The sequence below is a fragment of the Ranitomeya imitator genome, chromosome 5, assembly GCF_032444005.1.
Source record: "Ranitomeya imitator isolate aRanImi1 chromosome 5, aRanImi1.pri, whole genome shotgun sequence".
Lineage (NCBI taxonomy): Eukaryota > Metazoa > Chordata > Amphibia > Anura > Dendrobatidae > Ranitomeya > Ranitomeya imitator.
Genome location: NC_091286.1, coordinates 583,016,491 through 583,042,341, shown reverse-complemented (window position 1 = coordinate 583,042,341; position 25,851 = coordinate 583,016,491). Strand labels below are relative to the sequence as shown.

The following is a 25,851-nucleotide window of genomic DNA, read 5'->3' as shown; positions in this document are numbered from 1 at the left end:
CTAGAACTGCTACTACTGCTATTACTACTACTATTACTACAAATACTGCTGCTATTACTACTAATGATGCTACTACTAGTGCTAGTACTACTACTGCTAGTACTGCTACTACAGCTATTACTACTACTATTACTACAATTACTGCTGCTATTACTACTAATGCTGCTACTACTTCTACTACTTTTATTACTAATGCTACAGCTATTACCTATATTACTAGTACTGCTATTAATACTGCTACTACTGGTATTAGTAATACTAATGCTACTACCACTGTTTCTTTTAGTACTGCCGTTACTACTACTGCTATTACTACTACCACACCATACTTCTACTACCATTATTACTACTACTATTATTGCTACCACTACTATTACTAATGCTACTGCTATTACCTATATTACTACTGCTATTACTACTGCTATTACTACTAGTATTGATACAATGAAGAAGGATAACACTACTATTAATAATAGCATATTACTGTACCTATGCTAGGGCGTCTTAAACAGGGGTGTTTGGGTTGATTACAGGGGGTCAATAAAATTATGTGAAAGAGTGGTGGACAATGACTGTCTCGTTCTTTCCCCTGAATACCCCAATCACGTACTGCTAATACTACTTATACGGAGCACATTTTTTTAAGACAGGAACCAAACCTAAGGACATCATCATGAATGCAAAATTCCCTTCTATAGGATGTGCCCATTGCACTCCAAAAGGGGATCAAAGGAGGGGCCAACTCCCCTATAATATACACCTATAAATTGAAAAGAGCATAAGGCCCCATATTAGACCAAATCTAATTGAGTCAGATGGAAATATAAAATAAATAAACTTTATTAACAAAAAAATACACAACAAATACAGTAATAAGTAATAAGGATAAAGTATGTGACGACACTCAAGGACAGACACATTGGAGTACGTCCAAATGCCAAAGTATAGGCGCAGCAAGGACACATAGGGAGAATAATAAACAGCAACAACTAGTAATAAGGTGCCAAAAGTGTAAACTGGGTAATAGCACAAAGGGGAGGATTTTGCAACAACATTAGCAACCCTAGTGGGTGTATCCCCTAACCCTGAATGCGCTCACCCACATTGCAACCTGCCCATAAACTATAGCACTCAAAACATGCCCCTAGATCCGCTGATTGCTTACCCATGAACGTAACCACCAGTGTGCGCTGTCCCACCGAAAGCCCCGACGCGCGTTTCGCGATAAAAGTCACACAGCCCCCCGAGGAAGCACTTTTATCGCGAAACGCGCGTCGGGACTTTCGGTGGGACAGCGCACACTGGTGGTTACGTTCATGGGTAAGCAATCAGCGGATCTAGGGGCATGTTTTGAGTGCTATAGTTTATGGGCAGGTTGCAATGTGGGTGAGCGCATTCAGGGTTAGGGGATACACCCACTAGGGTTGCTAATGTTGTTGCAAAATCCTCCCCTTTGTGCTATTACCCAGTTTACACTTTTGGCACCTTATTACTAGTTGTTGCTGTTTATTATTCTCCCTATGTGTCCTTGCTGCGCCTATACTTTGGCATTTGGACGTACTCCAATGTGTCTGTCCTTGAGTGTCGTCACATACTTTATCCTTATTACTTATTACTGTATTTGTTGTGTATTTTTTTGTTAATAAAGTTTATTTATTTTATATTTCCATCTGACTCAATTAGATTTGGTCTAATATGGGGCCTTATGCTCTTTTCAATTTATAGGTGTATATTATACGGAGCACATTAAGCCCTTGTGGCACCAGGACTGTGATCCTATTATAGGAACATTCTATGCCAGTACTAAGACTGCAACCCTATAAGGTCTACCATATGCTATCTTGCTACAGTTATACCTATTCTCTACACGTGAATTCTGATAGGAGTAACTCCTTTACCGAACTTCATAAAAATTTTGAGGAGCTCATTACTCCAATCCTGTGTATACAATTTTACACCATATTCTTTCTGTGACAAGCAGTCGGACTGATGAAGGTCTAGATAAGACCGAAATGTTTACAGACTGCAAAAATAATAAATAATCCTTTTGCAATGACATACTAAGTTGAGTGCCAAGTTCTTTATTTTACTGCACATTGGCTTTGGTAACCTACTTGAGCACCTCACGGTAGTGCCACGCTATACTTCACATTTGTATGTATCGTGTCATGTGAATTGTAATGTATAGAGTGTGATAAGGTATTATAATGTATAGCAATGTAGGACGTAATGTAATGCATAGTGTAAGGTATAGTGATGTAAGATAGCTAGTGTCAGGTACACAAGTGGTCAAAATTGTTGGTACTCCTCGTTTAATGACAGAAAAACTCACAATGGTCACAGAAATAACTTGAATTTGACAAAAGTAATAATAAATAAAAAATCTATGAAAATGAACAAATGAAAGTCACACATTGCTTTTTAACCATGCTTCCACAGAATTTAAAAAAAATAAAACTCATCAAATAGGCCTGGACAGAAATGATGGTACCCTTAAGTTAAAATTTTGTTGCACAACCTTTTGAGGCAATCACTGGAATAAAATGATTCGTCTAATTGTCAATTAGATTTCTGCACTTCCCGACAGGTATTTTGGCCCACTTCTCGACAGGTATTTTGGCCCACTTCTCAAGAGCAAACTGCTCCAGTTGTCTCGTGTTTGAAGGTTGCCTTTTCCACACGGCATGCTTCAGCTCTTTCCAAAGATGCTTAATAGGATTTAGGTCAGGGCTCAAAGAAGGCCACTTCAGAATAGTACAAAGTTTTCCTCTTAGCCATTCTTTGGTGTTTTTAGCTGTGTGTTTTGGGTCATTATCCTGTTGCAAGATCCATGACTTGCGACTTAGTCCAAGCTTTTAGACACTGATTCTCTCTAGAATACCTTGATAGTCTTGAGGTTTCATTTTACTCTGCACAGATTCTAGACACCCTGTGCCAGATGCAGCAAAGCAGCCCCAGAACATAACAGAGCATCCTCCATGTTTCACAGTAGGGACAGTGTTCTTTTCTTGATATGCTTAATTTTTCCGTCTGTGAACATAGAGCTGATGTGCCTTGCAAAAAAGTTCAATTTTTGTGACATCTGTCCTTAGAACATTCTCCAAGAAGCTTTGTTTTTTGTCAAGATGTAGTTTGGCAAATTCCAGTCTGGCTTTTTATGATTTTTTTTCAACAATGGTGTCCTCCTTAGTCATCTCCCATGACGTCCACTTTGGCTCATACAATGAACGATGGTGCGATCTGACACTGATGGCTGACCCGGTCCGTGGCCCTAGGGGCATCCGTTGATAAAAGGGGGGGAAAGGTCTTTAAAGGGGAAATGTTCGTGACGCCACCTGTGGTATTCGGTCAGGGTGACCAACGCTACTTAGGGGTCCGCTGGGGTGATGTGATGGCAACTAGTTGGTATACCTTTCCACAGGTGAAGTATGCCCCCAGGGCTTCCCGGAGTGTAGATGGTGTGAGGTGCAGTGAAGAACGAGGACACAAGGTTGCAGTCTCTTTACCTTTTTACTGAAGGCTTCAGCGTCCTCAGACCAGATCACAGAGTAGGCAGAGTCCGGCCGGTCTGAAGGCAAATCCAGAGTCCTCTTATCCAGGTGGAAATCAGTAGCCTTCCTCTAGCGCCTGAGTGTTGTAGTCCCTCCCTGCTGAGCTTCTCGGTGAGGTCCTCACAACTATTGTAGATGTTAAGTCTCTTTCTCTCTGTCCCCCTGATGGATAGGATAGGACAAACCTGTATGACTGAAGGCCTGAGGCTTTTTACAGGGACACTATCACGCCCCAGCCTCCACAATTTGCCTCCGTGTCTCCTGGGTGTAGGTGCGGATCAGCAATGTGTAATTATCTGTCCTGCCAGTCTCTGAAGTAAAGCGTAGTGATCCTTACTCCCTTGGTATTCTGGCTACCGGATTCTGCACCTCAGAAAGAAGCAGCCTGCTCCTGGCTGGTCTCCCTCTGATATTCCTCTCCTGTGCTCTGCTTTCCTGCACACTCTCTACAATATGTTCTGCTTTTTATGTCTCTTCCCAGGAGCTATAGCACTTCATGCCACAGAGCTCCTCTTCTTCTGTCTTCCTGACAGGAACTGAACTCTGAACCCCATTTCCCTCCAGATCAGGATGTTTTATAGGGGAGTTCACCTAAAGCAGGCTTAGGCTACGTTCAGACTAGCGTTGCGCGCCGCTGCGTCGGCGACGCAACGCACGACGCACACAAAAACGCGGCAAAACGCATGCAAAAACGCTGCGTTTTGCGACGCGTGCGTCGTTTTTTGCCGAAAATCGGACGCAAGAAAAATGCAACTTGTTGCGTTTTCTTGGTCCGACGCTAGCGGCAAAAAAGACGCAAGTGTTACAAAACGCAACACACAAAAACGCATGCGTCCCCCATGTTAAACATAGGGGCGCATGACGCGTGCGTCGCCGCTGCGTCACCCGACGCTAAGGCGACGCACACTAGCAGAACGCTAGTGTGAATGTAGCCTTAGAGCTCCCCCTTCTGGTCTGGAGTGTGAACATGTTGCATGCATAGTGTTTACCTGGCAAGGAGATTTCCTTTATTGCCTTTAGACGTAACATCACTCACCCTGGAGGAAGAATTACACTACTGCAACGACCAGGACCCTGGGGCACTGCATGAGCAGAGCTGAAAAATAGTGACTCCGAGTGAACAGAGAGTAAGAAGAAGGGATAGTGTGATCTTGAAGAAAACGGGAAATAAAGAGGCAGAGTGGCCTTCCAGAGACTAGGAGAAGGCACCTAGCCCTGAGACTTTGACTTTGTAACACAAAAGTTAACAGGACTGAGACAGAGACTAGTGAAGGGTCCCGAGCAGTAGATCAAAGGTGCCAGTAGTGGAAGAAATATGATACAGAACGGCTGACCTAGGAAAGGGAATTTCTGACTCAGGACTGTGGCATTAAAGCTGGCTTGTGGTGAAGTAGGGAGAAACAGTGTGCCTTCAAAACTCTGGAGTATACTACAGAGGAAGGATGCTGTGTGGAATAATGCTTCATTCTGTAAAGGATGCATCCATAAGACTTTGTATCCACTATCCCTTGTATATAACCATTACCAAGTTACCATTCAGTAAAGAGTTTATTGTGGAGTAGTGGTCTCCCTCATTAAACTGTGCAACATCTGGTCCTGGTCAGCCCACAACAGCGGTTACATGTAGCCTGTACTGGCGTAAGACCTCCACAGCACAAATCAACACACCCAGCCAGGACCTACACTTTCATGTAACGTGTTGGGGCGCTGAAGATGAGTGCCTCGCCTACAGCCAGGGGCGTCGCTATCAGGAGGCCACTTGAGTCGGTTGCTTCAGGCGGCGCCACATGCTGATAAAAAGGGGGGCGACATCTGCGGGGAGTGTTCTTTCAGATGCCGGCTTGTGCCTGCATTTGGCCGCTCTTGTCTCCCTGATATCCTGTTATCTCCTGCTGTGCCGCTGCCCACTTCATACTGGGGGAATAGGCACTTTGATTACTGGTGTGGGGTGGCTTTTACACTCTGGGTTCAGCAACTCAGAGAGGGGAGGTGTCCTAAAGGAGAACACTGGCCAATGAAAGCTCTCACATCACTGACAGAAGAGCTGATTGGCCAGTGCTCCTGTCCTCCTGCATGGCGCGTCTTTGAAGGGAAGAACTGAGAACCAGGAAATAAGATCAGAGAGGATCCACCTGTGCTGGAAGATACAGGAGAAGCAGCTCCAATCCACAAGGTGACAGATCCCCTGCTTGGCAATCCCAGGAGAGAGCGTGGGTGTGGAGCTCAGCTGCTGTGAGCAGGGGAAGCTGCACGTGTACACCAGCCCCCACCCCTTAGCACAGAAGAGTGTAAGTGAGTGTGTGTGTGAGCGGGGGTTGTGCCGTGTGTGAGTTGTCTCTCTGTCATTGTGTCTTTCTGTGTGGTGTGTGAGTAGTGTCGTTGTGTGGGTTGTGTCTTTCTGTGTGGTGTGTGGGTTGTGTCTATATGTGTGTCTGTGTATGGTCTGTGCGGGTTGCATGTTTGTGTGTGGGTTGCGTATCTGTGTGTGGGTTGCGTCTCTGTGTGTGGGTTGCATGTCTGTGTGTGGGTTGTGTATCTGTGTGTGGGTTGCGTGTCTGTGTGTGGGTTGCCTGTCTGTGTGTGGTTTGCATGTCTGTGTGTGGGTTGTATATTTCTGTGTGGGTTGTGTCTATGTGTGTGTCTGTGTATGGTCTGTCTGTGGGTTGCATGTCTCTGTCTGCTTGTGTGTGTCAGTGTTTGTCTGCGTGTGTCTATGTGGATTGCGTGTCTGTGTGGGTTGCGTGTCTGTGTAAGTCTGTGTATGTGTCTGTGTGTGGGTTGCGTGTCTGCGTGTGTCTGTGTGGGTTGCGTGTCTCTGTAGGTCGTGTCTCTGTGTGTGTGGGTTGTGTCTATGTGTGTGTCTGTGTGTGTGTGGTCTGTGTGGGTTGTTTATCTGTGTGGGTTGCTTGTCTGTTTATGAGTTGCATCTCTGTGTTTGGGTTGTGTGTCTGCTTGTGTGGGTTGCGCGTCTGTGTGGGTTATTTGTGTGTAGGTTGTGTCTTTCTGTGTGGTGTGTGGGTTGTGTCTATGTGTGTGTCTGTGTATCGTCTGTCTGCGGGTTGCATGTCTGTGTGTGGGTTGCGTGTCTGTGTGTGGGTTGCGTGTCTGTGTGGGTTGCGTGTCTGCTTGTGTGTGGGTTGTGTGTCTGTCTGCTTGTGTGTGGGTTGCGTGTCTGTGTGTCTGCTTGTATGGGTTGTGTGTGTGTATGTCTGTGTGTGGGTTGCATGTCTGTGTGGGTTGTGTCTTTCTGTGTGGGTTGTGTCTATGTGTGTGTCTGTGTATGGTATGTCTTTGGGTTTGCTTGTCTGTGTCTGCTTGTGTGTGTCTATGTTTGCCTGTGTCTGTGTGGGTTGTGTGTGTGTGTCTGCTTGTGTGTGTCTGTGTGTGGGTTGCGTGTCTGTGTGTGGGTTGTGCCTTTCTGTGAGGGTTGTGTCTATGTGTGTGTCTGTATGGTTTGTCTGCAGGTTGCGTGTCTGTGTGTGTGGGTTGCGTATTTGTGTGTAGGTTGTGTGTCTGTGTGTGAGTTGCGTGTCTGTGTGGGTTGCGTGTCTGCTTGTGTGTGGGTTGCGTGTCTGTGTGTCTGCTTCTGTGTGTCTGTGTGGGTTGTGTGTGTGTGTCTGCTTGTGTGTATGTTTGTGTGTGGTTTGGGTATCTGTGTGTGGGTTGTATCTTTCTGTGTGGGTTGTGTCTATGTGTGTGTCTGTGTATGGTCTGTCTGTGGGTTGCGTGTCTGTGTCTGCTTGTGTGTGTCTGTGTCTGCGTGTGTCTGTGTGGATTGCGTGTCTGTGTGGGTTGCATGTCTGTGTGTCTGCTTGTGTGTGTCTGTGTACGTCTGTGTGTGGGTTGCGTGTCTGCGTGTGTCTGTGGGTTGCGTGTCTGTGTGGGTCGTGTCTCTGTGGTGTGTGGGTTGTGTCTGTGTATGTCTGCGTGTGTGTGGTCTGTGTGGGTTGCTTATCTGTGAGTTACTCGTATGTTTATGGGTTGCATCTCTGTGTGTAGGTTGTGTCTTTCTGTGTGGTGTGTGAGTAGTGTCTGTGTGTGGGTTGTGTCTTTCTGTGTGGTGTGTGGGTTGCGTCTCTGTGTGTGGGTTGCGTGTCTGTGTGTGGGTTGTGTGTCTGCTTGTGTGTGGGTTGCATGTCTGTCTGCTTGTGTGTGGGTTGCGTGTCTGTCTGTGTGTCTGCTTGTGTGGGTTGTGTGTGTATGTCTGCTTGTGTGTATGTCTGTGTGTTGTGTCTTTCTGTGTGGGTTGTGTCTGTGTGTCGGTGTATGGTCTGTCTGTGGGTTGCGTGTCTGTCTGCTTGTGCGTGTCTGTGTTTGTCTGCGTGTGTCTGTGTGGGTTGCGTGTCTGTGTGGGTTGCGTGTCTGTGTGTTTGCTTGTGTGTGGTCTGTGTGGGTTGCTTATCTGTGTGGGTTGCTTGTCTGTTTATGGGTTGCGTCTCTGTGTGTGGGTTGTGTGTCTGTGTGGGTTGTTTGTGTGTAGGTTGTGTCTTTCTGTGTGGTGTGTGGGTTGCGTGTCTGTTCGTGGGTTGTGTCTCTGTCTTTCTGTGTGGTGTGTGGGTTGTGTCTGTGTGTGTCTATGTGTGTCTGCGTGTGTGTGGGTTGTGTGTGTCTGTGTGTGTGTAGTTTGTGTCTCTGTGGTGTTTGGGTTGTTTCTGTTTGTGGGTTGTGTCTGTGGTGTGTTTGCCTGTGTGTGTAGACTGTGTCTCTCTATGGTGTGTGAGTTGTGTCTGTCTATGTGGTGAGTCTGTTGTGTGTCAGTGTGGGTTGTGTCTCTGTATTGACTGTGGGTTGTGTCTGCATGTTGTATCTCTGTGGGTGTGTGTGTGTGTGTGTGGGGGGGGGGCTGTGCATGTTTGTGTGTTTAGATATCTTGTGAGAATACTGAGGTGTGTATGTATATACACTTGTCCTGCATGCATGTTCTGTGTATATGATGTGTACCTGCTGTGCATCTGTTATATAGCATGTGTGTACTAAGGACATGTATGATGTGTGTGTCTGTGACTGTATGATGTGTATGTAATGAGCATGTGTTCTCCAGTACATGTGTGCTGTATATAATGTAATTTAATCCCTTCACCACATTTGACGTTCATATACGTTAAAGGTTGTATCCTTGCCTTTGATACAATCTCGAACATGGGCAATATAATATATGGAGGACAATGGGGGATGCATTATAATGTATTGATAACTATGGGGTGCATTATAATATATGGAGGACTATGGGGGTGAATTATACTATATGGAGGACTATGGGATGCATTATACTATATTGAGGACTATGGGGAGTGCATTATAATATATTGATGACTATGGGGTGCATTATACTATATGGAGGACTGTTATGAACAGGTGATTCAGAACCACAATGGACCTAGTTGTTAAGAGCACACAAAGTGACCTGATAGTTACTAACATAGGACGAGCTCTGAGACGTGGGAACTCTGCTGACCGCAATCCCTAATCCTATCATACCACACTAGAGGTAGCCGTGGATTGCGCCTAACGCTCCCTATGCAACTCGGCACAGCCTGAGAAACTAACTAGCCCTGAAGATAGAAAAATAAGCCTACCTTGCCTCAGAGAAATTCCCCAAAGGAAAAGGCAGCCCCCCACATATAATGACTGTGAGTTAAGATGAAAATACAAACACAGAGATGAAATAGATTTTAGCAAAGTGAGGCCCGACTTACTGAATAGACCGAGGATAGGAAAGATAGCTTTGCGGTCAGCACAAAAACCTACAAACAACCACGCAGAGGGGGCAAAAAGACCCTCCGCACCGACTAACGGTACGGAGGTGCTCCCTCTGCGTCTCAGAGCTTCCAGCAAGCAAGAAAAACCAATATAGCAAGCTGGACAGAAAATATAGCAAACAAAAGTAACACAAGCAGAACTTAGCTTATGCAGGGCAGACAGGCCACAAGAACGATCCAGGAGAGAGCCAGACCAATACTGGAACATTGACTGGAGGCCAGGAACAAAGAACTAGGTGGAGTTAAATAGAGCAGCACCTAACGACTTAACCTCGCTACCTGAAGAAGGAAACTCAGAAGCCGCAGCCCCACTCACATCCACCAGCGGAAGCTCATAGACAGAACCAGCCGAAGTACCACTCATGACCACAGGAGGGAGCTTGACCACAGAATTCACAACAGTACCCCCCCCCTTGAGGAGGGGTCACCGAACCCTCACCAGAGCCCTCAGGCCGACCAGGATGAGCCAAATGAAAGGCACGAACCAGATCGGCAGCATGAACATCAGAGGCAAAGACCCAGGAATTATCTTCCTGACCATAACCCTTCCACTTAACCAGGTACTGAAGTTTCCGTCTCGAAATACGAGAATCCAAAATCTTCTCCACTATATACTCCAACTCCCCCTCAACCAAAACCGGGGCAGGAGGATCAACGGATGGAACCACACGTGCCACGTATCTCCGCAACAATGACCTATGGAATACGTTATGGATGGAAAAAGAAGCTGGAAGGGTCAAATGAAAAGACACAGGATTAAGAACCTCAGAAATCCTATACGGACCAAAGAAACGAGGCTTAAACTTAGGAGAGGAAACTTTCATAGGAATATAACGAGATGACAACCAAACCAAATCCCCAACACGAAGTCGGGGACCCACACAGCGCCTGCGGTTAGCGAAACGTTGAGCCTTCTCCTGAGACAATGTCAAATTGTCCACCACATGAGTCCAAATCCGCTGCAACCTATCCACCACAGTATCCACACCAGGACAGTCAGAAGACTCAACCTGCCCTGAAGAGAAACGAGGATGGAAACCAGAATTGCAGAAAAACGGCGAAACCAAAGTAGCCGAGCTGGCCCGATTATTAAGGGCGAACTCAGCCAAAGGCAAAAAAGACACCCAATCATCCTGATCGGCAGAAACAAAACATCTCAGATATGTTTCCAAGGTCTGATTGGTTGGTTCAGTCTGACCATTTGTCTGAGGATGGAAAGCCGAGGAAAAAGACCAATGAATGCCCATCCTAGCACAAAAGGCTCGCCAAAACCTCGAAACAAACTGGGAACCTCTGTCAGAAACGATGTTCTCCGGAATGCCATGTAAACGAACCACATGCTGGAAGAACAATGGTACCAAATCAGAGGAGGAAGGCAATTTAGACAAGGGTACCAAATGGACCATCTTCGAGAAGCGATCACAAACAACCCAAATGACCGACATTTTTTGAGAGACGGGGAGATCCGAAATAAAATCCATAGAGATATGTGTCCAGGGCCTCTTCGGGACTGGCAAGGGCAAAAGCAACCCACTGGCACGAGAACAGCAGGGCTTAGCCCGAGCACAAATCCCACAGGACTGCACAAACGAACGCACATCCCGCGACAGAGACGGCCACCAAAAGGATCTAGCCACCAAATCTCTGGTACCAAAGATTCCAGGATGACCAGCCAACACCGAACAATGAACCTCAGAGATAACTCTACTCGTCCATTTATCAGGGACAAACAGTTTCTCCGCTGGGCAACGGTCAGGTCTATTAGCCTGAAATTTTTGCAGCACCCGCCGCAAATCAGGGGAGATGGCAGACAAAATTACCCCCTCTTTGAGAATACCCGCCGGCTCAGAAAAACCCGGAGAGTCGGGCACAAAACTCCTAGACAGGGCATCTGCCTTCACATTTTTAGAGCCCGGAAGGTACGAAACCACAAAGTCAAAACGGGAGAAAAACAGCGACCAACGAGCCTGTCTAGGATTCAACCGTTTGGCAGACTCGAGATAAGTCAAGTTCTTGTGATCAGTCAAGACCACCACGCGATGCTTAGCTCCTTCAAGCCAATGACGCCACTCCTCGAATGCCCACTTCATGGCCAGCAACTCTCGATTGCCAACATCATAATTACGCTCAGCAGGCGAAAACTTCCTGGAAAAGAAGGCGCATGGTTTCATCACCGAGCCATCAGAACTTCTTTGCGACAAAACAGCCCCTGCTCCAATCTCAGAAGCATTGTTAAATATTAATTATTCTTATTTTTATTCTGTACCGAGCACATGGTTTCTTGCTGACACTATCAAAAGCTATTTCTGTGTATGTAGCTCAGAGTATAAGTTAACTCCATATACAGAATACATGTGATCTGTAGAAACCATATAAATAACGTCTCTAAGGAGGGTGGGGGGCTTTTTGTCACGTGGGACGGTCACCTCCCTTCCTTCACCATCATTCTCCATGGACATGGGACAAGACACGAGGAACAACAGCTGTTAGCTACTCCATGCCATGATGACTTCAGACTTTCACACAGACAGATGACTTCTACCATTCAGGACCCTGGAAAGATGAGTAACAGGAGAAGCGCTGATATCTACACATGGACACTCTGTTTGTAATTGTTTCATCTACCTTTTATGTTTTTGTTGCGATGGTGGATAACTCAATAAACCACTATACTTTCTTCAGAAAATCATGACATTTTTCTTTTAAGAATAACGCACCTGGTTAAGTCTTGATGAGATATTTTTGCGCAATAATGATTTTTAACATTTGGCTCAGCCAGCCAGTTTTGATTTTTTGTGCTATTTTTGCGTGAATTTCCTTCTTCTTGCACACGGGGGAAGACAGAAGAGTTCCGCTAGATTGTGCAAGTATTCAGGAATTCCACTTCAAAATTTCAAGTCACAAAGATCTCACAAGAACCTACGAATGACGGAGACTAACAGGTGTTGTACGGATTGACAGCAAGCACTGGTAGTGCTGAAGAACAGACGTGCTAAAAATAGCCGTGCTGAAGTCCGGAGCCCAGCGTTGTACAGCAAAGGAACTACAAGCTGAGATTTCAAGGTAAGACAAATGGATTTGATAAATTCATATGCTAAATCAAGTCAGATAGAATTTGTAAGTTTATACAGATCTAGCTTAGAAATATTTTGGCATTGTTTATTTGCAGAATGCAGAATAGCAAATTTGAAATTGGATTGTAAGCTAATGTCTAAGAAAAAAGAAAAAGAGCAACTTAAAAATATTTTACATATGGTTTATGTATTTAACGAGTTTGTGACAGAGAAGTCCAAAAACACAGTGTAGAAAGAATTTCTAAGGAAACTAATGATGTTCCCAAGATTGACTGTAATGAGAAGAGTGAGAAAGATGTGACGCACGTATCTGTAATGACGATGACCACCCAAAGTGACATTGACTTTGTGACACAAGATGAAAAACAAGATGGAGGAAGTGAAGGAGACATGACAATTGACAAAGATGATCTACGAGGGACAGATGTACCATTGCCCTTAAAAATAGACGACTCAGAGGCCCAACTCCAACTTAAATCTAGGAAAATCCTGCTAAAATTATGCAAAATCATTCCTGCATATGATGACAAAATCCATGTGTGCAGAAATTCAGAGATATTTGAGAGTTTTGCTGATAAGTTTGATTTGACTAATGTGCAGAGAAATAATTTGTTTAAAATTTGGCTTCCGGTAATCTTCTCCAGAAGACTCTCACTAAAAATGCAGACTGATGAGTTCCACGAAAAGATGACTGATGTAGAAAGATTAAGAATTTTGATTTTCTGTGGATTGAAAGAAAATTATCCAGATCTTGATATTCTTCTAAAATTGAAGATTGGCCGGGAAGAATGTACGTTTACATTCATGTCCATTTTTGAAAGGACTTATAAATTGGTCTGTACGAATTTGAATCAACAATCCATGATAAATTGTTTTGTAAACAAGTTTAAATTCTTAAATCCTGTATCTCGTATAATTGCTACACAGAAAAATTCTTTATACGAATGCGCCCAATCCCTTGATTTTTCTAGAAAACACGAGAATCTTGAAAGGAAAACACATTTTACTAAGTTTTTGAAACCAGTCAGAATTCAATCTTATCAAAAGCCAAAATCAAAATCTTCAAACCTGTTCCAAAATCAAATCTATGAAGTACGAAGAAAATTACATATTTGCTACAAACCCTATGAAAAGATTCAGGAGTCTATTAAAGAAATTTCTCTGAAAGATTTAAAATCTGAAGGCTCAGATCTGTCTCTAAAGATGGCGGAAACTGACAGACGGAAGCAGGTGAGTATCCCAGGGGGTGCTCAGCTGAACACTCCATTATCACAGCAGCTCTTCAAAGAGTCCATAGGGTTAAATCTGACCTTACTAAATAAAGCATTTCAGATAATCGACAGAGAGTTACATTTTGGGATAGGAATTGGCTAAATATGTAATTATATTATATGATGAGTTATACAATGTATTATTTATTAATATGTAATTATTTTATTCAATATAATTCTGCAGTTACATATATTAATATAATATACAGTAAATACTGTAGCATATTTGTATAAGTAGAGATTATATTAACTGCATTTTTATATATATAGTGAAATAATTAAAATTTACTCCAGTAAAAAATATTTAGAATTACAATTAAATACATTTATTAAATATATACATATGTATAAGATATTTAAATTATTTTGTTTTGAAATAAATATGAAATTAACCTTTATCTTTCATTTCCCTTAGAATTTTACTTTCAAAGCGAGGATTGAACAAAAAATACCTCTTTCATGAATTTATGTCTTATTCACACAGGAAGCTATATTAACTGCATGATTTTTATATATTTAACACTTTAAAATAAATATTATATCTAACAACCTAAAAATGTGTGTACTACATGTAAATTTTCTTTCTGTAATAATCTAAAACGTGTTTTTTTTTCCTCCCACTGCATGGTGCATGACGTGACAGCTGTGAGTTAAGGAATATCATATAGCCTTGTTTTTTTTTAGTTTTAGGAATTTTCCTCAGCCTATACATTCAAATAAATTTCAAATACATTCAAATTTCTTATTTTTAGGGACTCTATAGCGACAGGGTCTGTTCCGCAGGACTGGCGCATAGCAAATGTGGTGCCAATATTCAAAAAGGGCTCTAAAAGTGAACCTGGAAATTATAGGCCAGTAAGTCTAACCTCTATTGTTGGTAAAATATTTGAAGGGTTTCTGAGGGATGTTATTCTGGATTATCTCAATGAGAATAACTGTTTAACTCCATATCAGCATGGGTTTATGAGAAATCGCTCCTGTCAAACCAATCTAATCAATTTTTATGAAGAGGTAAGCTATAGGCTGGACCACGGTGAGTCATTGGACGTGGTATATCTCGATTTTTCTAAAGCGTTTGATACCGTGCCGCACAAGAGGTTGGTACACAAAATGAGAATGCTTGGTCTGGGGGAAAATGTGTGTAAATGGGTTAGTAACTGGCTTAGTGATAGAAAGCAGAGGGTGGTTATAAATGGTATAGTCTCTAACTGGGTCGCTGTGACCAGTGGGGTACCGCAGGGGTCAGTATTGGGACCTGTTCTCTTCAACATATTCATTAATGATCTGGTAGAAGGTTTACACAGTAAAATATCGATATTTGCAGATGATACAAAACTATGTAAAGCAGTTAATACAAGAGAAGATAGTATTCTGCTACAGATGGATCTGGATAAGTTGGAAACTTGGGCTGAAAGGTGGCAGATGAGGTTTAACAATGATAAATGTAAGGTTATACACATGGGAAGAAGGAATCAATATCACCATTACACACTGAACGGGAAACCACTGGGTAAATCTGACAGGGAGAAGGACTTGGGGATCCTAGTTAATGATAAACTTACCTGGAGCAGCCAGTGCCAGGCAGCAGCTGCCAAGGCAAACAGGATCATGGGGTGCATTAAAAGAGGTCTGGATACACATGATGAGAGCATTATACTGCCTCTGTACAAATCCCTAGTTAGACCGCACATGGAGTACTGTGTCCAGTTTTGGGCACCGGTGCTCAGGAAGGATATAATGGAACTAGAGAGAGTACAAAGGAGGGCAACAAAATTAATAAAGGGGATGGGAGAACTACAATACCCAGATAGATTAGCGAAATTAGGATTATTTAGTCTAGAAAAAAGACGACTGAGGGGCGATCTAATAACCATGTATAAGTATATAAGGGGACAATACAAATATCTCGCTGAGGATCTGTTTATACCAAGGAAGGTGACGGGCACAAGGGGGCATTCTTTGCGTCTGGAGGAGAGAAGGTTTTTCCACCAACATAGAAGAGGATTCTTTACTGTTAGGGCAGTGAGAATCTGGAATTGCTTGCCTGAGGAGGTGGTGATGGCGAACTCAGTCGAGGGGTTCAAGAGAGGCCTGGATGTCTTCCTGGAGCAGAACAATATTGTATCATACAATTATTAGGTTCTGTAAAAGGACGTAGATCTGGGGATTTATTATGACGGAATATAGGCTGAACTGGATGGACAAATGTCTTTTTTCGGCCTTACTAACTATGTTACTATGTTACTATGTTAAATGGTTTCAGTAACAGGCTTGTACCGAAATAGTGTTGAAACATTCAACTTGGGTTTCTTGTAAATGGAGGAGTCCTTTCTATAGGTTAAAACATAGTGTTACATAATATTTGGGGAATATTCAAAGGAATATTAGAATACTAAATTTAATAGATTACAATGCGCATTGATTGATAATTAGGATACAATATTTTGGGTTAATATACATGTTTTTTATTCTTTGTATGTGAAATGTATTGTGAACGTCTATGTGAGTCACATGTGACAGGTGAGAGAACACATGAGCAGCTGCTGAGTGAATTTGACATGAGATGTGATGTAAGAGTGACCAGAGCGTGGTATGTGGAATGTGGAATGTGGATGCACAGTTTGACTGAGGCCTCATGATTTATGGTATGTTTGAGAAAAAAAAAAAAAAAACAACAACTTTGTGTTTAATAAATAATAAGATTCAGTTAAATTATTAGAATATTAACATATATTTAAATATTATTATGCAACATATATTTCTTTGGTGATTATTATTTAATAAGTACAATAACATTTTCCAAATTATAATTTTTTTCATATTCAGTGTTTTTTTATGGTTACATACACATCTTCAAACAAATATATGGCACAAGTTGATATGACAGTTATAAAAATAATGATTTTTCACTTGGGTTTTTACAAATTAATTTTTTCATAAAATAATATTTTTTGATATTAAGGGGGAAATGTGTTTTTGATCTTGATCACATCATCACATTTCATCAATACCTCTTCTTTACACATTTTAATAAAGAAATATTAATAAGGTATTATTGGGTATAATAACAATAAATATTATAAATGTCATTTTTTTTCCTCAATTAAGGGTATTATATGCAAAGTTGCATAATTTCAATATTTTGGTAATCCAAGGTTATGACAACATCTACATGAGGAAAATATTAAGGAAATGTGTTACTGAGAAATAATCTCAACATTTGTCATCAACATATAAAGGTCTTATTCTTATTTTTTATTCTCATTTTTGTTTTTAATTTTTCATTTTTTTCATCAACAAATGAAGGCCTTATTTTAATTTTTAATTTTTAATTTTTTCTTCAATTTTTATTTTTCATTCTTATTTTTCATCAAGGAAAAATCAATATTTAATAGAGTAATGTCTACAAGCATATTGCTTTATCAAATATAATGATCATATGGTTTCATTATATAAGAAATGTTTCAATCCTGAGTTAAATACAACAATTCTTTCACTCATTCATTCATTTATTCATATATATATTCTTATTTTGGTTCATGGCTATACATACTTACATATTATTGGTTTATTGAACATAAATTAATAAAGTTTTAATAATAAATATCAGCACTTGTTACATAAAAGACATACTGACATCTATAGGTTCAAGAAGAAATTACACCTACGACATAAAAATGTCCAATCACATGAAGAATATGGTAAATAATATATCATTTATTATTATTATTATTATTATTATTTTATTTTCTAAATATAAATTTCATATTAATATAATTTAATAATTATATGGATATTATTGATTGCTATGGTACGCTGTGATGTTATAAGTTAGGGAAAAGAACCAGATTTGGTATAGAATAGGGAATGAAGACTTCAATCAAGATACCGGAGATACGTTAATAAAGACTTTACATTTTTCTAAATTCAATTGATTCTTAAAAATTGCAAGAAGAAAAGCCGTTATCCAGAAGTTCCACAAGGTAACAATGCTATGATTTCTGAGTAATAATAGACTGTGTCAAATACAATTCATGTCACCATTCACAACTACAGCATCCATCACTGACTATGAGTACAGTATCAAAGATGAACTGTGTTATTACGTTCCAGTGGTTTCCTATCACCTATAAGACTTCCATGAAAGCTGGTGAACACTCAGGTAATTGTCAGGACGCTACAACCCTGACATGTGTCCTGTGCACTAAGGACTGGTTATGGTGCTATGTTTGGCAAGGAAGAGTCAATGTAACCCTTGCTGTGCTGACCAAAGACGTCACACCTGTCCCAACACCAGTGCAGACGATTTGAGGATTCCAGATGATTTCCAAGGCGAGCCAATGTAAGTCCAGGTCTCTACAGGTGACACTGCACAGATATTAAAGCTACATTTCATCTATGGACTTTGTTTTCTTATCAACATTTGAATTTATGGACTTTGATTGACACATGACACACAGTCTATACATATCTACATGCTATCATTTATTTCAAAAGACTTATATTAAACAAGAAGACATCAATATGAAGACCGGATGACATCAGATGACATCAGACCTGAGATGCTTCAAGTAGATATAGGAAAGTATAATATATATTTTATATGAATATTAGTCACGGCCTACCATAACATGAATTTACATATCATTATATTATTGAGAACATATAACAATATTATTATTGATATTATTTATTACATCATTTTGCCAAAGAAGAAAGAAGATTTTATTAATATTTTAATTTGAGGGTTCCAATCAATGTCTGTCACCCTCAAAAGGGGGAATTGTTAAATATTAATTATTCTTATTTTTATTCTGTACCGAGCACATGGTTTCTTGCTGACACTATCAAAAGCTATTTCTGTGTATGTAGCTCAGAGTATAAGTTAACTCCATATACAGAATACATGTGATCTGTAGAAACCATATAAATAACGTCTCTAAGGAGGGTGGGGGGCTTTTTGTCACGTGGGACGGTCACCTCCCTTCCTTCACCATCATTCTCCATGGACAAGGGACAAGACACGAGGAACAACAGCTGTTAGCTACTCCATGCCATGATGACTTCAGACTTTCACACAGACAGATGACTTCTACCATTCAGGACCCTGGAAAGATGAGTAACAGGAGAAGCGCTGATATCTACACATGGACACTCTGTTTGTAATTGTTTCATCTACCTTTTATGTTTTTGTTGCGATGGTGGATAACTCAATAAACCACTATACTTTCTTCAGAAAATCATGACATTTTTCTTTTAAGAATAACGCACCTGGTTAAGTCTTGATGAGATATTTTTGCGCAATAATGATTTTTAACAAGCATCAACCTCGACCTGGAACGGGAGCGAAACATCTGGTTGACACAACACAGGGGCAGAAGAAAAACGACGCTTCAACTCTTGAAAAGCTTCCACAGCAGCAGAAGACCAATTGACCACATCAGCACCCTTCTTGGTCAAATCAGTCAACGGTTTAGCAATACTAGAAAAATTATTGATGAAGCGACGATAAAAATTAGCAAAGCCCAGGAACTTTTGCAGACTCTTCAGAGATGTCGGCTGAGTCCAATCATAAATGGCCTGAACTTTAACAGGGTCCATCTCGATAGTAGAAGGGGAAAAATGAAACCTTCTGAACACCAAAGAGACACTTTGACCCCTTCACAAACAAAGAATTCGCACGCAGGACCTGGAACACCATTCTGACCTGCTTCACGTGAGACTCCCAATCATCCGAGAAGACCAAAATATCATCCAAGTATACAATCAGGAATTTATCCAGGTACTCTCGGAAGATGTCATGCATAAAGGACTGAAACACTGATGGAGCATTAGAAAGCCCGAATGGCATAACCAGGTACTCAAAATGGCCCTCGGGCGTATTAAATGCTGTTTTCCATTCATCGCCCTGTTTAATGCGCACAAGATTATACGCACCACGAAGATCTATCTTGGTGAACCAACTAGCCCCCTTAATCCGAGCAAACAAATCAGACAGCAGCGGCAAGGGGTACTGAAATTTGACCGTGATTTTATTTAGAAGGCGGTAATCAATACAAGGTCTCAGCGAACCATCCTTCTTGGCCACAAAAAAGAACCCTGCTCCCAATGGCGACGACGACGGGCGAATATGACCCTTCTCCAAGGATTCCTTTACGTAACTCCGCATAGCGGCGTGCTCAGGCACAGACAAATTAAACAGTCGGCCTTTAGGAAACTTACTACCAGGAATCAAATCGATAGCACAATCACAATCCCTATGCGGAGGTAGGGCACTGGACTTGGGCTCATCAAATACATCCCGGTAATCCAACAAGAACTCTGGGACCTCAGAAGGGGTGGATGATGAAATAGACAGAAATGGAACATCACCATGTACCCCCTGACAACCCCAGCTGGACACAGACATTGATTTCCAATCCAATACTGGGTTATGGACTTGTAGCCATGGCAACCCCAACACGACCACATCATGCAGATTATGCAATGGAATAGGATACTGTAAGGGCTCCAAGAAAAACCCACAGCGCCTAGCATACTCCAAGTCCATCAAATTCAGGGCAGCGCCTGAATCCACAAATGCCATGACAGAATAGGATGACAAAGAGCAGATCAAAGTAACGGACAAAAGAAATTTTGACTGTCCCGTACCAATGGTGGCAGACCTAGCGAAACGCTTAGTGCGCTTAGGACAATCGGAGATAGCATGAGTGGAATCACCACAGTAAATACACAGCCCATTCCTTCGTCTGTGTTCTTGCCGTTCAGCTCTGGTCAAAGTCCTATTGCATTGCATAGGCTCAGGTTTATGCTCAGATAATACCGCCAAGTGGTGCACAGTTTTACGCTCACGTAAGCGTCGATCGATCTGAATGGCCAAAGACATAGACTCATTCAGACCAGCAGGCATAGGAAATCCCACCATGACATCCTTAAGGGCTTCAGAGAGACCCTTTCTGAAAATTGCTGCCAGAGCACATTCATTCCATTGAGTGAGCACAGACCACTTCCTAAATTTCTGACAATATATCTCTACCTCATCCTGACCCTGACACAGAGCCAGCAAGATTTTCTCTGCTTGATCCACTGAATTAGGTTCATCATAAAGCAACCCGAGCGCCAGAAAAAACGCATCAATATCACATAATGCAGGATCTCCTGGCGCAAGGGAAAATGCCCAGTCTTGAGGGTCGCCACGTAATAAAGAAATAATGATCTTTACTTGTTGAACTGGGTCACCAGAGGAGCGGGGTTTCAAAGCCAGAAATAGTTTACAATTATTTTTGAAATTCAGAAACTCTATCTCCAGAAAATAACTCAGGAATAGGAATTTTAGGTTCTAACATAGGATTCTGAACCACTAAATCTTGAATGTTCTGAACACTTATAGCGAGATTATCCATCAAAGAGGACAGACCTTGAATGTCCATGTCTACACCTGTGTTCTGAACCACCCTGATGTAAAGGGGAAAAGAAAGACAAAACACAGTGCAAAGAAAAAAAAATGGTCTCAGAACTTCTCTTTTCCCTCTATTGAGAAGCATTAGTACTTTGGGCCTCCAGTACTGTTATGAACAGGTGATTCAGAACCACAATGGACCTAGTGGTTAAGAGCACACAAAGTGACCTGATAGTTACTAACATAGGACGAGCTCTGAGATGTGGGAACTCTGCTGACCGCAATCCCTAATCCTATCATACCACACTAGAGGTAGCCGTGGATTGCGCCTAACGCTCCCTATGCAACTCGGCACAGCCTGAGAAACTAACTAGCCCTGAAGATAGAAAAATAAGCCTACCTTGCCTCAGAGAAATTCCCCAAAGGAAAAGGCAGCCCCCCACATATAATGACTGTGAGTTAAGATGAAAATACAAACACAGAGATGAAATAGATTTTAGCAAAGTGAGGCCCGACTTACTGAATAGACCAAGGATAGGAAAGATAGCTTTGCGGTCAGCACAAAAACCTACAAACAACCACGCAGAGGGGGCAAAAAGACCCTCCGCACCGACTAACGGTACGGAGGTGCTCCCTCTGCGTCTCAGAGCTTCCAGCAAGCAAGAAAAACCAATATAGCAAGCTGGACAGAAAATATAGCAAACAAAAGTAACACAAGCAGAACTTAGCTTATGCAGGGCAGACAGGCCACAAGAACGATCCAGGAGAGAGCCAGACCAATACTGGAACATTGACTGGAGGCCAGGAACAAAGAACTAGGTGGAGTTAAATAGAGCAGCACCTAACGACTTAACCTCGCTACCTGAAGAAGGAAACTCAGAAGCCGCAGCCCCACTCACATCCACCAGCGGAAGCTAATAGACAGAACCAGCCGAAGTACCACTCATGACCACCGGAGGGAGCTTGACCACAGAATTCACAACAGAGGGCTGTGGGAGTGCATTATACTATATGGAGACATGTGGGGTGCATTATACTATATGGAAGACTATGGGGGTGCATTATACTATATGGAAGACTATGGGGGGCATTATACTATATGGAAGACGATGGATGGTGCATTATAATATATGGAGGACTATATGATGCCAATTATACTATACTAGATTGTGGCCCGATTCTAACGCATCGGGTATTCTAGAATATGCATGTCCCCGTAGTATATGGACAATGATGATTCCAGAATTCGCCGCAGACTGTGCCCATCGCTGATTGGTCGAGGCAACCTTTATGACATCATCGTTGCCATGGCAACCATTATGACATCTACGTTGATACTGTGCCCGTCGCTGAATCAGAAACGTGGGATTTCTACGTCCTTTATGACATCATCGTCGCTGTGCCCGTTGCTGATTGGTCGAGGCCTGGCGGCCTCGACCAATCAGAGACGCGGGATTTCTACGTCGATGCTGTGCCTGTCGCTGATTGGTCGAGGCCTGATGGCCTCGACCAATCAGAGAGGCGGGATTTCCAGGACAGACAGACAGACAGAAAGACAGACAGACAGACAGAAAGACAGACAGACAGACGGAAAAACCCTTAGACAATTATATATATAGACTAGATTGTGGCCCGATTCTAACGCATCGGGTATTCTAGAATATGCATGTCCCTGTAATAAATGGACAATGATGATTCCAGAATTCGCGGCAGACTGTGCCCGTCGCTGATTGGTCGAGGCAACCTTTATGACATCATCGTCGCCATGGCAACCATTATGACATCATCGTCGCTGTGCCCGTTGCTGATTGGTCGAGGCCTGGCGGCCTCGACCAATCAGAGACGCAGGATGTCTACGTCCTTTATGACATCATCGTCGCTGTGCCTGTTGCTGATTGGTCGAGGCCGCCAGGCCTTCGACCAATCAGAGACGCGGGATGTCTACGTCCTTTATGACATCATCGTCGCTGTGCCTGTTGCTGATTGGTCGAGTCCTGGCGGCCTCGACCAATCAGAGAGCCGGGATTTCCAGGACAGACAGACAGACAGACAGAAAGACAGACAGACAGACGGAAAACCCTTAGACAATTATATATATAGATGGAAGTAATTATAATATTTGGAGGGCTCTGTGGGGGGGCATGATAATACTTGAAGGGCTATGAGGAAGCCTTTATACTTTATGGAGGGCTGTTTTGGGGGGCCATTATACTGTATGTAGTTCCTTTATACATTATGGAGGGCTGTATGGGGCTCACAGCTGGGGATCATACTGTGGCAGGATAGTTGAGGGGGTACAGTAAGGTTATCATACTGTGCGTGTGGAGGAATCATTGTGGGGGGTCATAGTGTTTGCAGGGCACCTTTACTGGCATCATACTTTATGGGGCAATGAAAGAGGAATCTGGGGGCTTCAATAGGAGGAAAATTACTTTGTAATGGCAGCAAAGTTGTGAGATACTGTATGTACCTATGTGATCCAGACAAATTCTTTTTTTTTCGGGGGGGGGGGGGGGAGGGATGGGGGAACAATAAGAGCTTGTGGTTTGGGGCCCCATGATCTCTTTGTACGCCCTGGTGCTGAATGCATCGTCCTTTTCACAAACATCTCTGCTGGAGGACTGATGGCCCATAACTTACACACTATGTCCAATGCTGCCCCTCGGTACATATAGGCATTTAGCCATATTTTCCTTGAGCGTCGGTTGTGCTCGCTACCCTTCCCACTCTCACATCCCTTACTCAACCCAATAGGAAGGCCCCTGCTATTAGCTCCGGACAGCACCGTGTGCGGCGCTTGTGATTGGCTAAGCGTTTCGGGAGAAGGAGATGTGATCTATTTGGACATCTTTTTTCTATTTCTCTAAATTAAAATGTCCACTATTGTCCTCATTTTTACAGTATAGATATAAATCTGTATGAACCAGATTTATTCCTACCGATTTAAACAAATTTACTATGGGGGGGCGCCGTTCTGCACTTTGCCTCAGGCAGCACAGAGGCTACGTTCACCCCTGCCCACGGCTACCGCCCCGTGCCACATTACATATGAATGGAAGCAACAACTTTTCATACCCAAAGCAAAATCTGCAGATCTTCACATATCCCAATAGCTAAATCACTCTACATGACAAAAACGATATTAAGTCATTATTCTGAGAAAAGGACCCAAAGTGTCCATATAAAAGAGCCCACGATGTACAAAAGCTAGGAGCCACCGGCGTACAGTTTATATAGATACTAGTAAGCAAACTGCACCCAGAAATTCTAAATCTTGCCACTCCTAGAATCACCACTTATCATCGATACATTATACATAGGATATGTAAAGTATGTCTGATCGCTGGAGCACCTCTGAGACCCCTATGATTCCAAAAGCAGGAGACCCCTACCATTCACGTGAAAAAATAGGGCTCCTGGCTAAATCTGTCAGTCTAACCGGTTTTAAGTAGATTAACAATGGTAGCTGCAAATCAATTTAAACAGCGGAAGGGACCTTTGAATCATTATTAGTGGGGGTCCCAACAGTACCACCCTCCCTGCGATCAGCCCCAAACTGTCTTGCGTATGGCAAGGATCACAGACTGTTTTTCTGTAAAAATTAGACTAGATTTGAAAAGATAAGACAAGATTTATATCTGCTGACTTGGTAACATTTATCACGTTGCTTCCTATAGTATAGGAAGGTAATATAGTATAAAATACTACAAAACTCAGGATATATTTATCCCAAACCTGCACAGTTCCATTTACAAGATGCTCACGTTTCCTGTTCCCCCAGTTTGTGTACTCACCAGTACTGCCATCTCAGCACGACCATCATACTTATAGGGCCAGCAGCCCTAACCCTAAGTGCACATCGGGGATCACTGAACCACGTGTTACTTGTCTACCTGTTCTCTCCTCTGGATATTTGACTGCACGCTGCATTTAAGTTGTTCTGTGCTGTGCCCTCCCCAGTGCTCACACCACTCCTCCTGCTCCAACCAGTGTAGTAGTACAGGTGATAACTGCAGACTGGAGCAATACTGTCTCCAACTGTGCTACACCAGAGTTGGTATGAATATTCTATATATTCAGTGCATTTTACCCTGAAGGAATACCAAGTATTAGAGCAACAGAAAGGGAAAATCTGTCATTTTTTTACTTTCTTGGAAGGAAACAAGACCAACAGTGCAAACATTTTTACAGAACCAGGGTTTTATTCTTGTGAAAAATTTCATGCATCAAATAAATATCAAGAATATTATTGGTAAACCTTAAAATCTGTCCATTTTTCAGTTTTATTTTTTCCTCTTTTTCTTCCAGGAGACATAATAGACCCATTTCATTATTGTATTGCCTCTAGTGATGGGCGAACCCCACAACGTTCGTGATCGGCGGGTTCGCCCAAGTTTTTTGTAAAGTTCGAGTTCTGGGCCGGACATGACACAAACTTGCATCCGAACCCCGAACTTGGACTTTACATATATGGCATGGGGCAGGGGGGAAGCTGTAAAAAGAAAAAAACAGAAAATTAATAATAAACATTAGAATTATACTTACCTGTCCAGCGACTGGTCGTCCCGTCCCGCTGTCTCCCGACCGCCTCTGCTTCCAGGGCCGCTCATTAACTGCCGGCAGGGGTGGATTAAGGGTAGCCAGGGCCCCGGGCTGTTCACACACTGTGGGCCCCCCCGGTCATGTGACGGGGGTCATGTGACGGGGGTCATGTGACGGGGGTCATGATATACCCGAACCAGATTATTCCAGAAAAATGGCCGGGCCCTACTCTACTGTAACCTATTAAATATTTGT

At 42.6% G+C, this 25,851-nt stretch overlaps 1 protein-coding gene across 1 annotated transcript in view; it reads right to left on the bottom strand.

The window, feature by feature from the left end:
• Positions 1-24,983, bottom strand: part of LOC138680899 (galactose-3-O-sulfotransferase 2-like) — an 81,463-nt gene extending 56,480 nt beyond the window's left edge. The window contains exon 1 of the mRNA XM_069768114.1: positions 24,849-24,983. Within this exon, the coding sequence (XP_069624215.1) occupies positions 24,849-24,877 (29 nt within the window). The 5' untranslated portion in view covers positions 24,878-24,983. The remainder of the gene's footprint in view (positions 1-24,848) is intronic.
• Positions 24,984-25,851: the final 868 nt, after the last annotated feature.